At 39.3% G+C, this 17,684-nt stretch overlaps 1 protein-coding gene across 1 annotated transcript in view; it reads left to right on the forward strand.

The window, feature by feature from the left end:
• The first annotated feature begins 307 nt into the window (after nucleotides 1-307).
• The window catches only part of LOC115684234 (disease resistance protein RPV1-like), a 33,371-nt gene continuing 15,994 nt past the window's right edge, over nucleotides 308-17,684 (forward strand). The window contains exons 1-3 of the mRNA XM_030608957.2: nucleotides 308-994; nucleotides 1,103-2,198; nucleotides 6,625-6,906. Coding sequence (XP_030464817.1) covers nucleotides 432-994; nucleotides 1,103-2,198; nucleotides 6,625-6,906 — 1,941 coding nt within the window. The 5' untranslated portion in view covers nucleotides 308-431. The remainder of the gene's footprint in view (nucleotides 995-1,102; nucleotides 2,199-6,624; nucleotides 6,907-17,684) is intronic.

The raw sequence follows: 17,684 nt of genomic DNA on the forward strand, positions 1-17,684 counted from the left end.
ATGGTGCGGCTCGCGTGCAATACTTGGCCTTTCCATGCGGCATGCATCGCAGCCGTTCGATTAGCACGAAGGGTCTTGGACCATTGGATGGCAAGAACTCAGCATTGTTAAAGCACACACAGTAGAGTGTTGTGTGTTGGTACTCCAACGTCGAAGGCTGAAAATCGGTGGAGATCACAGCAGTGGGTGGATTGTGTTGTTTGAGCACTCTCCGGTAATCCATGACTTCTTGCTCTTCTTTTCTCCTCTCTTTCCAGCTTTGATTGCTCCATTTTCTTCTGATGATTTCGAATTATGTTCTGAGACATTTCTGCAATTCCCAGACTTGGGATTCCGTATTTCTCTTCTCTCGGACTTTGATATGGCTTTCTTTTGAGGCACTGCTCCATCAATCTCTTTTACTGCCTTTGTATTGGTACAATCCTCTCAAGATGAAAAGAAAAGAACCCACTCATTTAGAAGATCCGATATACGAGGCGTCTTCCTCGTCAACCTCTCCACAAGTAGGTGATTATGAAGGTGGAACCAAAAGGCCGAAAGGAAATGACTATGAAGTGTTTTTGAGCTTTAGAGGGAAAGACACTCGCAAAGGTTTTACCGACTATCTCTATACTAGCCTTGTCGATGCAGGAATTCACGTGTTCAGAGATGACAATGAGCTCCGTATTGGTGAGGAGCTTGGTCCAGAGCTTCTTTGCAGTATTACCCAGTCTAAGATCTCGATCCCGATTATCTCAGAGGACTACTCTTCTAGCAAATGGTGCCTTCGCGAGTTGGCTCAAATGTTGAAGTGCAAGAGAAGCATAGGGCAAATAGTGTTGCCCATATTTTACAAAGTGAGACCTTCGCAAGTGCGACGTCTTATAGGGAGATTAGGAGATGCTATCAATGCACATAAAGAGAATTTGGACGATATGATTTTGAAGGAATGGAAAGAAGCGCTCAAAGAGGTCAGTTTATTGAAAGGATGGGAATCGGAGAAAACTGATAACGGGTACATTATTCTCCACCAAAACATTGTTTAATTTATCATAAATAGATCTTTCTTGAAAAAGAATATAAATATTGCCATCCTATATCGGAATTTATTGTTATTTGACAGGCATGAAGGAGCATTGGTTAAAATTGTTGTCAGAAAAGTTATGTGCGAGTTAAAGAGAACTTTTCCGCTAATTGTTCCCAAAGAGTTGGTTGGAATTGATGATCGTGTGGAAGAGATTATGAGCTTGATAGATGCTAAATTTAATAATACAAGGATTATCGGAATTTATGGAATGGGAGGCATCGGTAAGACAACTCTTGCAAGGGTCCTGTACAACAATCTCTCTAGTCACTTCGAGCATCTTAGCTTCGTGGCAAGTATTCGAGAAACATCTCTACGCAAGGGTATTGAATGCCTACAAAAGCAGCTCATTTACGATATACTAAGAAGTCCATATGACGTGTCTAACGTCGACGAGGGAACTGGTATCATCAAAACTCGATTCAAAAGTAAGAAAGTCCTCATTCTTCTAGATGATATGGATGATAAAACTCACTTGAATGCTTTGGCCGGAGATAGTAGTTGGTTTAGAGCAGGAAGTATAGTTATCATTACAACTAGAAACAAGAGTATTCTTAACGAGGCTAGGGCAGGCTACATGTACCAACTCAACGAGTTGCCTTTGGATCAATCTTTGATTTTATTTAGCAGACATGCATTCAAAAAGGATTCTCCTCAAAGTGATTATGAGTTTATCTCTCGTGATATTGTATCTACTTCTGGGGGGCTTCCATTAGCTCTTGAAGTTATAGGCTCATTTTTACGTGAAAAGACAAAAAAAGTATGGAAAGATACATTAAAGAAAATAAAGAAAGTTCCTAATAAGAAAGTGCAAGAGACGTTGAGGATAAGTTACGAAGCATTAGATTATGAGGAGCAACAGATATTTTTGGATATTGCATGTTTTTTCATTGGATCATATGAACAAAGTCCGACTTATATGTGGGATGCCTGTAGTTTTTTCCCGGGGAATGGGATTGAAGCACTGAGTCTCATGTCCCTAGTTAAAATTGACAAAGACGGCAAGCTAATGATGCATGATCAATTGAGAGATCTTGGAAGGGATATTGTTCGTCTCGAAAATCCAATGGAGCCTCAAGAGCGTAGCAGATTATGGATTTATATGGAAGCCGTAGATGTGCTTGACAATAACAAGGTATCTTCTCTGCTTGTCTTTGTCCGTGAATGTGAGTCCACCTTCTCTTTCTTGTTTGAGATAAAAATTATTGTCAGTCTTGAATCCCCAAAACTTTCTGCTTCTACCAGCAAAAGTGCTCTTTTGATTAATTGTTGCTCTTGCTTAATTCTAGGACATAATTGAGAAGCAATTTCTTGGTTATTAATGATTAATATATGTCTTTATCTCATAGTATTGTGACGATGACACTCTCCTTTGGTTACTCCAATATAACAACAAAACTACAAACATAATGTGTGACAGAGCACCGTCACATATGACTGTTTGATGCGCATGTTTAATGTTTGGATTCTTCTTTTGATTTTTTGTGTGGTCTTTTCTTTATTTTCTCTATTAGTGAGTATTGACTTCTTATGAGTTGTTTGCTATGAAAAATGAAAACTCCATTCATTTGTGACAATTAGCTATCTTGGTTCCTATATTTTTCAAGTTGCGTTAAGTACAGATTTAGTCCCCCAAGTATTACTGTTTGCGCATCTAGCACGCTATCTGCTTTTTATGTTCGCTCACCCTATCTGCTTTTTATGTTCGCTCAATATGGTACTTTATCTTTCACAGTTTGTACAATTCAGTCCTTTGCCATCAACAGTAACTTAACACCGTCAATTTGCTGATGTGGCTTTGATATTTACTTATGATGCATGCGCAATTGTGTAGTACAATACAACCCTCTAAACATATATCATATTTGTTCTATAGACTTTTCATAATAGCGAATACTTCTGTTTCATGAATTGCTTATACTTTCTTTTCTTCTTCTTTTTTGTGACGTGGATACATTTTCTACCAATCTCTTGCAACATTTATTTGTCAACTGTAGACTATCATGTTATACTTTTATTCCTACATTGTTCAACTCGTAGTGAGGATCTTATTTAGCAAAAGATTTAATTAATATTTATATCACCGTTTTTTAAAAGATGGGCTACCATGTTAAATAATTTTTCTATCGATTTTTTTTGCCAAATATTGACTATCACGTTATAATAGATATTTAGCGAGAATTTTATTTACCACAGAGTTAGTACATTCCTATCATTCATTTGTTAAATATAATCTATCATGAAATCTAAATTTTCTACCGATTTGTTAGTATTATTTACGTATAAATTACAACAAAATATCATCTCATAATGAGTATTTATAGAACTTTCAATCATAACAGCCAACACTTATTATACTTTTTGTTACATGTCATAGAACCCTTTATTTGTAAACCATGTTAAATAATTTTTGTGATGATAGATATTTTTGCGTCAGAATGGGTTTTTCAACCATAATTGTAAGTACCCGGGGTCTACACTGTGTAATATTGTCCGCTTTGGGCCCACTGACCCTCACGGCTTTAAAACGCGTTACACAGAGTAGAGAACCCAAGCCTTATAAACTAGCCCAGGACTCCCCCCCTAAGTGATGTGGGACAAGAGACATGCCCCCCCTTGCCATCCTAGAAGCCTGCTAGGAGCCGCTCCTTGTCCAGGCCATTTGGCCCCGGCGACCACTCCCCGCCCTCGTCGGACCGGGTCGTTACATTCTCCCCTCCTTCGAGCACAGCGTCCTCGCTGTGGCCCCACACGCGGTCGGGAGTCGGCTCTGATACCATTTGTAAGTACCCGGGGTCTACACTGTGTAATATTGTCCGCTTTGGGCCCACCGACCCTCACGGCTTTAAAACGCGTTACACAGAGTAGAGAACTCAAGCCTTATAAACTAGCCCAGGACATGCCCCCCTTGCCATCCTAGAAGCCTGCCAGGAGCCGCTCCTTGTCCAGGCCATTTGGCCCCGACGACCACTCCCCGCCCTTGTCGGACCGGGTCGTTACATTCTCCCCTCCTTCGAGCACAGCGTCCTCGCTGTGGCCCCACACACGGTCGGGAGTCGGCTCTGATACCATTTGTAAGTATCCCGGGTCTACACTGTGTAATATTGTCCGCTTTGGGCCCACTGACCCTCACGGCTTTAAAACGCGTTACACAGAGTAGAGAACCCAAGCCTTATAAACTAGCCCAGGACTCCCCCCTAAGCGATGTGGGACAAGAGACATGCCCCACCTTGCCATCCTAGAAGCTTGCCAGGAGCCGCTCCTTGTCCAGGCCATTTGGCCCCGGCGACCACTCCCCGCCCTCGTCGAACCGGGTCGTTACAATAATTGTCGTCGCTAATTATATATTTGGTTATACTTGTTAAAATATACGCAGTCACATAATAGATTCCTCTAAACATATGCTCTTTTTCTTCTATGATGGGTAATTTTATTGTATTAATTCATTTCTAAAGCACGTTATCTAATTTTTTGCGATGATGGATATCTTTTCTATTGATCTTTTTATATTATTTATTTTTCAAATATGAGTCCAATATGATATTATTTTTTTATATTACTATTTGAGAAAGATGATTTTAATATTATTTATTTGTCAAATATGAGCCCATGGCACATAATAAATGATAATTCGCTAAAGTGTTTCCATTGCTATAAAATATTTATGTAACTGAATGTATGAGTACATCCAAACCAAATATATTGTGTGGTAAGATCTGTGGATTACAGTAAAACATTAGAAGGAAAAAGTTGAAATTTTATGGTAAAAGAGATTAGTAAAGCCATGAGTATTTTACTTCCACTCAAAATACTTTCTGCTATGCACTCCAGTCTCAAGATCTCAATCTTCCTTATTCTTCTCAAATTCGATGAATCTACAAAAACTCGAGAGGTTATCAAAGAATTACACTAACAGCACATATGGTTACAGTAATTGAATAAAATTGGAATATAACAGCTATTTTGCTTTAATGTAATAAAGACGCAATAGTAATATGCTATTTGATGTAAGTAATGTAATAGTTATTACACTATTTTCTTTCTTGAACGACACGTGTAATAAGAGGGGAACAGCACCAAAATTCCCAAAATAACCCTAAGATCAGAATCAGAGAGAATATATAATTGTCACCTTAATAATCAATCATGATTCATGAGTTTTATAGCCCATTCAAATAATTAGATATATAATCTATTTTATCAAATAGTTATGCATATTTTGAGAATATTTATTTATGATTATAATTAAAAATATAGCACATAACATGTGATTATATAAAAACAAATGTTATTTTATGGTGATAATTACTCTATTAGCCAGTCGTGAGTGTAATACTATATATACATCTTTTCGGATCACAGAAAATTCCAAACTGATACATCTCACGACAAATACACCCTTTGTTAGCTTCCATCCTATATTCCCATTTACATATTGAGTTGGAAACACTCGTGACAAACAACTAAGATGATAGGCATGTGATGTGGATTTGACATGGAAATTCAATACAAATGGGTCTCCTATTTACAGACCAAAAAAAAAAACGCCTCATTTTGGGGAAGTCAAATCTAAAGAAATGAACTTAGATTGGGAATTAGCGCAAATTTGAATCTGCTCATTCTTCTCTCTCTCTCTCTCTCTCTCTCTCTCTCTCTCTCTCTCTCTCTCTCTCTCTCTCTCTCTCTCTCTCTCTCTCAAATCACCAAAATATTGGGGCAAAATTAGCTCAAAATTAGGGATTTTACCAAATTTTCAAAAATTGAGAGAGCTCTTAGGTAAAAATTAGCAGAATTTTAGTAGATTTCCCAATCTTAAATTTTAATGATTTGGATATTTTTTTACATGAATAGCTTGGGTAAATGTGGCATCGGTATATCAATTTAAGATTTTTTGTGACACAGAAATTAGTATCGGATAAATTGGCTGGGGTGTACCAGTTTAATTTTTTTTCACATGAAAACTAGTTTAGAGTACTTACCACAAAAAACTAGTTTAGAGTAAATGTGGCATGGGTCTACCAATTTGAGATTTTTGATAATATTAATCTTTTTGCTATTCAGAATTGTAAACAAGGTACACCAGAAATGACGGGATTCTACATTTGGGATATTTTAAATTTGATACATGTTTTGATGGCAAGTTCGATAGATGTATTGGACGGTAAGAGTCATTTGTTTTGCATATGAAGGATATGAATAAAGGTAGTGTTATTTCACACACAGAAGGGCATGAATTTTGGTAGATATATTTAAAGTAGTCTGTACGTGAAGAGAGGCTTTCTATTGTAATTTCAAAGTATGCAGTTTTTGGGACTTCAATGCAAATTGTGAAGGGCATAATTGGAAGAGGAAAAGTTCGAGAGCAACCTCTTAAACTTCACATTTTCTCATAGATTAGAAAAATAATGTGCAATCATAACTTGTCATTTCTAAAAGTTGAAAATAAGAAGCCCACATCGTCATTTTATGACAACAAATTGAAATCAATACACTTTATATTTTATCAATTGGTATCGTATTGTCATTAAAAAATTACGGTCCATAGTTTTTCCAATTTGCAGGGTACTAGAAAGATTGAGGCCCTTCGTCTTGGCAAATATGGTAGAGAAAGAAGATACACAGCTGAACAATTTAAAGAACTAACCAACTTGAGGTTCCTTCAAGTGGATGGTGCAAATTTCACCGGAAATTTTCAAAACTTGCTTCCTCAATTAAGATGGCTTCAGTGGCAAAGTTGTCCATTGGATTTTGCGGCAGTCAACTTTCATCCAAAGAAATTAGTCGTGCTCGATTTATCGTGGAGTGGGATTTCGGAGGACTGGGGAGGATGGGGTCCACTCAAGGTAAGATGTAGAGAAGACATACATTTTGTGAACAATCATGTGTTGTCGAAGGTCCAATTGCACCAAGGTTTAATATCCTTCCTCTGATTAAGGATTTTTCCTCCAATATTTAGAGGAAATTATAAGCACCTAAATACACCAGAAGCTTCAGCCCCTTAATACCTTAAATTGATAATATCTTAGCAACTAGTCATGCTTAATATTAGACATACTCAAAAAATTTAACTACAGTAATTAGCATCTAATAAAGATATAACTAGAATATTGTGCCTATCTTGACTTTTTTAATCTAAATGGTTTATGGCTTCTAAGTTAGTTTCTCCCCATGCAAAAACTTGTCTTTTTAGCGATTCATGTTATGTCTACAGGATATGATGCACCAGAAGTCCTAAAACTCATCATAAAAATACAATTAAATTTTAAAACTTATCAAGTTAGTGTTAAGCCTTTCCGTAAATTCCATCCACCTTGGCTTACTAAAAATGCTAACCCGTTTATGTTATTACTTTTGCTCTCCTATGTGGCCATTAATGTTAACTGAGGTGTGCAATCATGGCCAACACGATGTTGTTTTCCTAAAAACTTCATTTTTTTCCTGAACCTTAATTATGTTATGTTAAAGAGGAAAATACTACAAAAAGGAAAAAAGGAAAAATTTGAAATAAAATTATAAGGCATAAGGTTCAATGTCGATTCTTCATCAATCAGAATTTTGGCCACAGGTTGGCCATTAATTCCTAGCAATCGTCAACGACTTTAAATGCTTTGATTTGCTACATGGGACTTCTCAAACTCCATAACTTCCTCTGATTCGAGCTGCAGTTCTGCTTTTGCTTCTCATCAACGACTTGATCATCATTTTTTTCGACTCGCATCGCCGACACTTTAAAGATCATCGGAACCTTGCTTGCACCATGTTTAGTTTTACAGGGGCAAAGTCCCGAAGGCCACCTCTTCCTTTTCTTCAGAGATGGTTTCCTTTTCAGTTTGTTGACCCTCTACTTTTCTTCTCCAACCAGGTTCTTGGATTTCCTGGGTTTCCGAGGCCTAGAGTATTGCATCTGAGGTTGGGGTTGAATTTCTTATAATTGTTTAAGCATCTGCCACTTTTTTGCATCTTTCTTTTATGAATCTTGGTCAACAAACCATCTGGTCCATCACCAACATAGATCCACTGTCCCTTTGGTGGATCGAAAGGTATCTTCCGAGTTCGTCATCTGGAAGGTCCGACCATGTCTTCTTTTGGGGAATTTTCCCTCGACCTACCCCATCCTATTGGAATGATGTTCCTCAGACCGATCCCTAGACTAAGAGGTATTGTATAATCCACATAATAGTCGAATTTTCCACTAGGCTAACTAGTGTCCCAATGGTAGGATCGCCTTCTTCCTAGCATTGCTTCAGAGATTTCTTCTGCGTCAATTTCTTTTTCGCATAGGTGATCTGCTCAAAGACACTAAGCTGGTCTTCTTTTCCAACCTCATCACGACCGTAAGTAACTTTCCGGTCGCAGCCTGGCTGGACACCTACTTTCATCTTTTCCTTAGCAACTTCACGATCCTCTACCTCAATATCTTGTCGGCAACGTTGGCATAAATTCTTTTGAAGTTGTGTTATTTTGAAGCCTGCTGAAACCGTATTGATCATCTGAGGGAATGGGTCTACATCGATCTCATTTACCCTTTCCCTTGTCATCGACAAATTTAATTTTCCCTTGCTGAATTGCATCTTGGATGGTTTTCTTGAAGACAATGCAATTAACTGTGTTATGGCTCCATGGTGCCATTTAGAGTATCTTTTGTTTCCCAATTCTTCCTTGCTTGGAATAATTTTGCTTTCAGTCAATTTTATCAAGCCATATTTCAGGAGTAAATAAAAACTTTCATCCAATTTGTTGATGTCAAACGAATAATACCGAGTCTCTTGCCCTAGCCTTAGTTGATTCTTTTACTCTGGCAGGTTTTAGTGCTAGACAAACATAAGGTTTATCCAGCACCATTTTTGCTACAGCTACTTCAGCATTCTCATCTGAGTCAAATTCAGTTGCTGACTCATAGTTGTCAACTAGAGCCATGTTCTATTTATATTCCCTATGGGGTTGCTTATCTTTTTCTTTGAGCAGTTGCTCATATTTACAAACTCTTATCGCCAACTAAAACAAGTAGGCAAGCTCTTGGCCTTCCAACCATTACCTAATTTTGACCTTTAGATCGTTAAAGCCTAAATTCGTGAAATCTCTTTCTAGTGTACTGCCAAGTATCGGTTTCTAGAGTTTTTAAACCTAGCAATGAACTGGTCAATCGACTCATTGTTGTACTTATACAACCTAGCTAAGTCGACCATTGACACTTCAAGTTCTGTTCTGTAAAATTGAGAATGGAATAGCCTTTCCATCTTTGTCCAAATATAAATCAAGCTTGCCGATAGGTCGGTATGCCAAGTGAATGCAGTTTTCAATAGAGACAAAGTAAAAAACCTTAGCCTTAGAAATTCATTCGTACCCCGCTTTCCCACAATGGGCAACGAAACGGCCGATGTGTTCAATAATGGACTGATCAACCCCACCATCACAAATGGCATAATTAGGCACTTTAAACCCTCTGGGTTAGGGTTGGTTGTTGACCCATTCAGGATAAGGTTTCCTGTATATATGCCTCACGATACCCCTTTCCAATCCTAAACGCTGCCTAACTTCCTTGACCATTAATGCTATATTTACCGAGCATTTGGTTGGCCATTTTGATGGATTATATTTTAAACAGAATCAGAACAATCACACAGATAATAAAAAAATTGACACACGAGTTTATCCAAACTCACTCTAGAATAGGGCTACGTCCTACAAAGGGATTCCACTATGATATTTAGGTTTACAACCACAATCAACTCGTCACAATGATCTCTCATACAAGTACAATATATAGGACTTAAAATGGGCCCAAAGCCCAAGCCTATCCGAATCCTTTTGATTCCACAACAAACGGATCAGCTTAAAACACAAGCCTAAAAGAAAAAACCTGATGTTGTTTCGGGGGCACTGCCCGCGAGCCCCATCCGCTCATTGGGGAGTAAAACCCTCGCCCACTGTCCGGGCAGCGGGATCCTCGACATTTCGTGCGTATGGGTCACATGTTGTCGATTCATACTTCGGTTTCCCTAAGCTTACGTGGGCGTGCCTGGTATGAGAAACAAGAGTCCCTGAAGTATTCGCCAACTCCAACATTCTCCCACTTGGTGGATACTTCACGCAGACGAGGGCCATACCAACATCACTCCTCTTCAATCCAATCACAATAGAACACCATTCAAACTTTGCAATCTTGACGGTTTTAGTAAGGAAGTCTGAACTATTTTTCACCGTGTCGATCTTTTCAAGCCGAACCACTTTCTTCTCCACCTTCTCTCGGATAAAGTGATATTGTATGTCAATGTGCTTTGTACGTGAGTGAAACGTTGGATTCTTAGCTAAATAAATAGCCCCTTGATTGTCGCATCTCACCTCCATGGAACCTTGCTCAAAACCAAGCTCCAAGCACAACCGCCGTAACCATATGGCCTCTTTTCCAACATGAGTAAGAGCCATATACTCAGCCTCCGTAGAAGAGAGTGCTACCACACTTTGCCTCCTACTCATCCAACTCTGTGCAACTTCAAATAATGTGAAAACATACCCGCTAGTAGATCGTCTACTATCAATGTCTCCACCCCAATCTGTATCTACATGGCCCATGATATCGAGGATGTTTCCATTCCCTATACCTTCAAAACATAAAGAAAAATTTCAAGTTCCATGAAGATACCTGAAAACCCTTTTTACTGCATTCCAATGTTCTTTACCCGGGTTGGACATATATCGGCTCAAGACTCTCACTGCTTGAGCTATATCCGGACACGTGCACACCATAGCATACATCAAGCTACCTACTGCACTTGCGTATGGAACTCGGGCCATCTCTTCAGTCTCCTCATCCGTTTTAGGGTACTGTTCCGCAGATAATTTGGTTACTAAAGGTATAGGGGTACTAATAGACTTGCAGTCCGTCATGTTGAATTTCTTCAACATTTCTTTGATGTATTTCTCTTGCCCTAGCCATAACTTTCGTTTCCCATGGTCCCTGATAATTTGCATGCCCAAAATAAAATTTGCAGGCCCTAAATCTTTCATATCGAACTTCCTAGCCAACAAATTTTTTACGGATTTCACCATCTTCACGCTATTCCCGATTAACAACATATCATCCACGTATAGCGTGAGAATGACAAACTAATCACCAGCCCTCTTCACATAAACACAGTGGTCAGAATTTGAACGCACAAAATCAAGCTGGAGCATGTACGCGTCAAACTTCTGGTACCACATCCTCGGTGACTGTTTCAGCCCATATAAAGACTTTTTCAGCTTACACACCAGATTCTCCTTTCCTTTGCTTCAAACTCTTCTGGTTGCCTCATATAAATCTCCTCCTCCAAGTCCCTATGAAGGAAAGCTATTTTCACATCCATCTGTTCCACCTCAAGATTGTATGCAGCTGCTATGGACATAACAAACTGTATCGAGGTCGATTTCGCCACAGGGGAAAAAATTTTGTCATAGTCAACTCCCTCGATCTGAGAATACCCTTTGGCTACGAGCCTCGCCTTGTACTTTTCCACAGTCCCATCCGATTTCAATTTCCGCTTGAACACCCACTTACACCCAATTGCCTTTCTATCCTTAGGCAATTTACATGGGTTCCATGTCTCGTTATGATCAAGCGACCGCATCTCATCTATCATTGCGAGCTCCCACTGATTCACGTCATCCATGGATCTCACCTCTTTTACAGTACTATGCTCATCCCCGGTAATGCTTAAGGCATGAAACGTACTCAATGCACTAAGTGAGTATCAAAGTGGTACTCACCTCTCCCGCATTGATCTCCTGAGAGCCGGCATGCTATTTGTGTTTGGGTCTTCATCCGAATCTGCATCCTCAATTTCATTAGCCAAGTCCCCTTGTTCCAGATCAGAATCAGACTCCACTGGTATACCTGGTGGAACCATCTCCACAGTTTCAGCTTTCAGGTTTTCTTCAAGTACTATTACTTTCTTAGGCTCATCATTTTTCTGTGTGCCTGCCTAGGATTGTTTTTCACGAAAGACAACATCTCTGCTGTATACAATGATCTTTGATTCAGGATTCCACAGCTTATAGCCCTTGACCCCTTCATTGTATCCAACAAATATGCACTTTTTAGACTTATTATCAAGCTTACCCCTCTTCTCCTTAGGCACATGAACATATGCGTCACACTCGAACACCCCAACATGTGAGAGATTTGGCTTCTTCCCAAACACTGCCTCGAATAGTGTACGGTCCTTCACTGATGAGGTTGGTGACCGGTTCTTCAAATAACTGGCCGTGGCTACGGCTTCTGCCAAAATTCAGGTTTCAAACCTGCCCAACTCAGCATGCATCTCGCCTTTTTTATGAGTGACCGCTTTAATCTTTCGACCACCCCATTCTTTTGAGGCGTATATGGGGTCGTTTTCTGCCTCGCGATACCATTATCCACATAGAAACTGCTCGAACTTGTCCAAACATAATTTACCTCCGATATGCATATGAAGTACTTTGATTTTCCTACCCAATTGGTTTTCAACAAAAGTCTTAAATTCTCGAAATTTTTCAAATGTATTTGATTTACTTTTAATAAAATAAATCCAACTATATCTCGAAAAATCATCTATGAACGATACATAGTACCTGGATCCTCCAATAGATGGAGTCGAAGTAGGCTTGAAAACATCACTGTGAATCAGCTCCAGAATCTCTATTGCTCTCATATCGGCGTGTTGGAAACTAACTCGGTTCTGTTTTCCATGAAGACATTGTTCACAGAACCCGAAACCCATAGAGCAATATGGTACTTCCTCTACTATTTGAGTCGAAGCTAAGGTAGACAGTCCATTTTCATCGATATGCCCTAACCTCTGATGCCACAGCATGGACATAACATATCCATCTTCCTTTGGCTTTTCAGAGATGAACCCGCCATCAGCAGTCACTGTTTTCTCGAGCAACTTGTACAGCGTCCAGTAACGAACTCCTTGTGCAATCACAATAGAACCTCGAGTCATCTTGCACGAATTTTTATAACAACTGAAAGTAATCTCTAAATCAGCCATCGTACCAACCGATAACAAGTTTTTACTCATTGAGGGTATGTGCATCATGTCCAGAAGAGTCTTCACTGTGCCATTAGACATCTTTAGCTTCACCCTGCCACGCCCAACAATCTGAACTGTAGTATCATCTCCGAGCGTGACATCTCCACCATTATATTGCTCATATTCACAAACCAGTGTCTATGAGGCGTCATATGGTATGAAGCACCGGTGTCGACGAACCAAATATCCTTGTCTGATTGCGCCATACATGCAGCAGCCACATACATATCTCCTGTCTCGATCTCCTTCTTCCCCAAGGATGATTCGGCTTCTTAGGATCAGGCTTGTTTTTACATCCCGCTTCACATAGCCCCACTGTTCACATCTCCAACACTGTACCCTCCTCTCCCTGCTCTTCGATCACCCACGAGATTTGGATCTGGACCCTTTCCAATTTAGTCCCTTCTCTGCTAGCCTACCCCTAGCCGTCAACGCCTCTTTACCGGAACTCTCTAACCCCTTTCTTCGCGTCTCCTCTGATAACAAGGCCGAACACACGGTCTCATATGACAGTTCCTTGTCCCCACCACCAATTACTACAATCAGGTTATCCCATGAATCTGGCAGTGAACAGAGTAGTGTTATCACTTTATCATCATCCTAGAACTTAACACCGATTGATACGAGTTAGCTTATCAACGTGTCAAAGTCATACATGTGTGCAGAAAACGAGTCGCCCTCGTGCATCCGAAGATTATATAGGTTCTTCCTCAAGAATAACTTATTTACCAGCGACTTGCTTTGGTACAGCGACTCCAGTTTCTGCCATAAATCCCTGGTTATAGGTTCGTTCATCACGTTCGTCAGAATGGAGCCTGCGAGACAAAGTCGGATCAAACCCTTTGCTTTTGGATCGATCTGATCCTAGTCCTCAATCTCCTTTGGATCTGGCTGTTTGGGAGTTTCATCCGCTTCCTTGCCCACTTCCTTGCCTATCACGACACTAGTCGTCGCAACAACTGGCCTTTCCCTTACGATTGCTTACTAAAGATCTCGATCACAAAGAAGATCCTCCATTTTCATCTTCCACAGATCAAACCACTTCCCATCAAATTTTTCTATCTCAATCCGTGACCCTCCTGGTATCTCAGATAAACCCTAATTCCTCGAACTTGGCTCTGATACCAATTGATGGATTATATCCTAAATAGAATCAGAACAATCACACAGATAATAAAAAAAGTTAACACACGAGTTTACCCAGGTTCACCCCAGAATAGGGCTACGTTCTGCAAAGGGATTCCACAATGATATTTAGGTTTACAACCACAACCAACTCGTTACAATGATCTCTCATACGAGTATAATATGTAGGACTTAAAATGGGCCTAAAGCCCAAGCCTATCCAAATCCCTTTGACCCCACAGTAAACGGGTCAGCTTAAAACACAAGCCTAAAAGAAAAAATCCGATGTTGTTTCGGGGGTGCTACCCCCGAGCCCTCATTCGTTCACCGGGGAGCGGAACCCCCACCCGCTATCCGGGCAGCAGGACTCCCGACATTCCGTGCGTAAGGATCACATGTCGTCGGTTCATACTTTGATTTCCCTACGCTCACGTGGACATGCCTGGTATGAGAAACAAGAATTCCTGAAGTATTCGCCAACTCCAACACATTTTACCCCTGAGGTGATGATGCTGGTCTCACTAGATTTTCTATATTTACATTCATTGACCGGTTAGGCCTAGCAAGGATGTTAGCATTTGGTGGTCCTATACCAACTACTGGTCTCAAATCTTCAACTTCAGGCATTAGACCGAGCTGTCGACTAACCTGGTTTGCCATTCCATTGTTACCCAACCTGATTTCCAAGCCAACACCATTCCCATTGGTAAGACCCTGGTTCAAGGACTCAAGTCTTTGCATAATCCTTATAGGGGGCTAACTTGTACGGCCTACATTATGACAGAGAAAAGAGTTAGGAACATACCCTAGCGCCATGGAACTTCTTTGGATTGGTTGGTTGGATGCTTCTAGCTTAGACAAGGCATCATTCACAGAGTTATTAACCATCGTCTTAATCATGTCGAACATGTGGTTGATGATGTGATTAGCCAAGTCTTTCTGCAACTCCTCAAATAACATTCTCATTGTGTCCACCATTTGAGGTTTTGTTGCAACCTCTCTTGATTGCTCTTCAGTGGGACATCAAAGTAGGTTTGCCCCATCACATTAGCTTTCTTATACCACTCAGTTAACGGCTGAAGATTCAGTATGCAGCAACTTCATTCCTAGTTCGTGGTATTGGGTTGTTGTTACTGACAACATTGTCTGGCTCTTGTTGGTGTCTTGTTCTTACCACAATAGCTTCCTCATATTAACAAACAAGTTATAGTGGCGTGCCAAAAAGATGTTTCGTCCTAAACTGTCGACAAAGCACCTTTTGAAATGTGGATCGATATGAAATCGACAAAGAATGTGAAGGGTCGTTTGTCGATTCTTGGATAGGAAACGCAAATTGACGAGAAAACTATAGGTACGAAGACAAAAGGCAATCATAGCCAGCCATGTAAAGATAATAAAGAACGGTCAGTATTCATTGATTGATTGGTGGTTCTTTGCTCGAATTACAATCCTAATATTTATAGCTAATAGAAGCCGTTATCAACAATTACAAAGAAAGCAACTAACAACCTATGTGATTTCTAGAATTCAGCAACATGTATATACAAGCAGTTACTAATAATCTCACTACTCAACAATCATGGCCTCAACACTCGCCCCAATTCGACGTCTCTTCCACAACTTGTAGCTCCTCTTCCTGACGGCTACACCAACCCATGTTTCTCGGCCATATATTATTAGTGGATTTCGAGACTCCCGGCTATAACAACTGGTAATCGTGCTGACCAAAATTGTTAGCCTCACGACTCGATCACTTACCTTGCTCTTGATTTGCCAATCTTCGCTTCGGTCAAGTATTACTTATCGACATCTCGTGACTCAACACTTTGTAATTTTTTCTTGTGCTGCCTGTGGACTACTCCTCATTGCCTTTGTCTATTATCCGTAGTTGCTAACCAAAAGGACTTAGCAATTTTAACCTTCGCCGTGTCTTGCTCGGTCTTGCTCAGTCCGAATCTAAAGTCAAGGACTTGGGCAATTTTGGATGTCAACACGTCTACTTTTTTCAGTTAAATTTTCCAGGTTTTACGTCCGCTATGTTATCCAATTACACTTCTTAGCTCCCGCCTTGATGAGAATGAGTCCTAAGATAGTTCGATTTTTTTTTTTTGTTTGTGAAGATAGTTTGATTTCAGAGTCAACTTTTACGTGTATTTTATTTCATCATCTCATTCAAATTTTATGAATGATCGGTTTCTGCTCATTTCTCATTTTTTTTTCTTTTAAGTTTTCAGCCTTTTCCTTATTCTTTGTAAAATTTCAAGCTTTTTTGTGACGTGGTGCTACATCAATGTCGTGCCTCATAAAAAATTATTTAAAAATACCACTTTAACATTTTCCATTAATCAAATTGGACAAAACTAACATAGGGACTCGATTGCACCAATTTGATAAGTTTTAAAACTTGATTACACTTTTTGAAAGTTTTAGGACTCGATTATATTTTCGTGATAAGTTTTATGATTTCTAGTGCACTTATCCCTATCTCTATATCAATCTCTTTTCATGGAGAAACAAAAACTTCTTGACAGTAAATTCAGTCTTATCTAAGAGTGACGGAAATAATTTTTGAATTATTATTACTTGTTGCGCACTATATTTATTTCTTATAATTGTTGATTATTGAAGTCACCATATACAACAATATAATTAGTAATGTTATATGAATAATAAAATTATCCTTCCAATGGCATTTGAATATTATATCATATACATATTTTTCATATAATGTACGTATAACATTTGAAAATTATTTTTCATAATTAATCTAGCCACTTCTCTTTAATTTTTCGTACTATTGAAGGAAAACATGGCACCCAATGAATGCAACTCTCTTCCATTTGAATTTCTCATCTGCTTTTTGATAATAAATTTGCTCATGTCTAATCAATAAAGAACGGCATCGCCATAACTTTTAAAAACTAATTATATATTTCCTTTGAAATGTTATCCAAAAATAATTGTAATTAGCACTTGTACATCCCTGACATTCTTTGGCAATGGATATGCTTAAAAAGCATTTATATGTTGGTGTTGCCAAACGCAACTAAAAAAAACATTTAAAATTAAATAAGACAACTGTGTCGAAGTAGTGGAACGTGGGTATTTTGTAGGACTTTCAGAAGTTTGAAAAATCGGAAAAAAAAACTGGTAATGGAAAATCACCCATTGCGCTCATCAGTCTCACTGAGGTATCATCACTTTCTTTCAGATGGCAACCGAGCTCAAAGTTCTCAACCTTTGGCATTGTCATTATTTAAGAAGAACTCCCAACTTGTCCGCTTTCAAAAGTTTGGAGATTTTGATTCTTGAAGAATGTTGGGATCTGGAAGAGATTCATCCTTCTATTGGGGATATCAAGACACTCGTCACCTTGAATGTTAGGAGATGTTGGAGATTGGAGGAGCTACCGCCAGGATTAGGTAGAATGGAAGAATTGAGGG

This window comes from Syzygium oleosum, unplaced genomic scaffold (assembly GCF_021117445.2).
Source record: "Syzygium oleosum isolate NSW1041296 unplaced genomic scaffold, Sole_v2.1 Sole_v2.44, whole genome shotgun sequence".
NCBI classification, from domain to species: Eukaryota; Viridiplantae; Streptophyta; class Magnoliopsida; order Myrtales; family Myrtaceae; genus Syzygium; species Syzygium oleosum.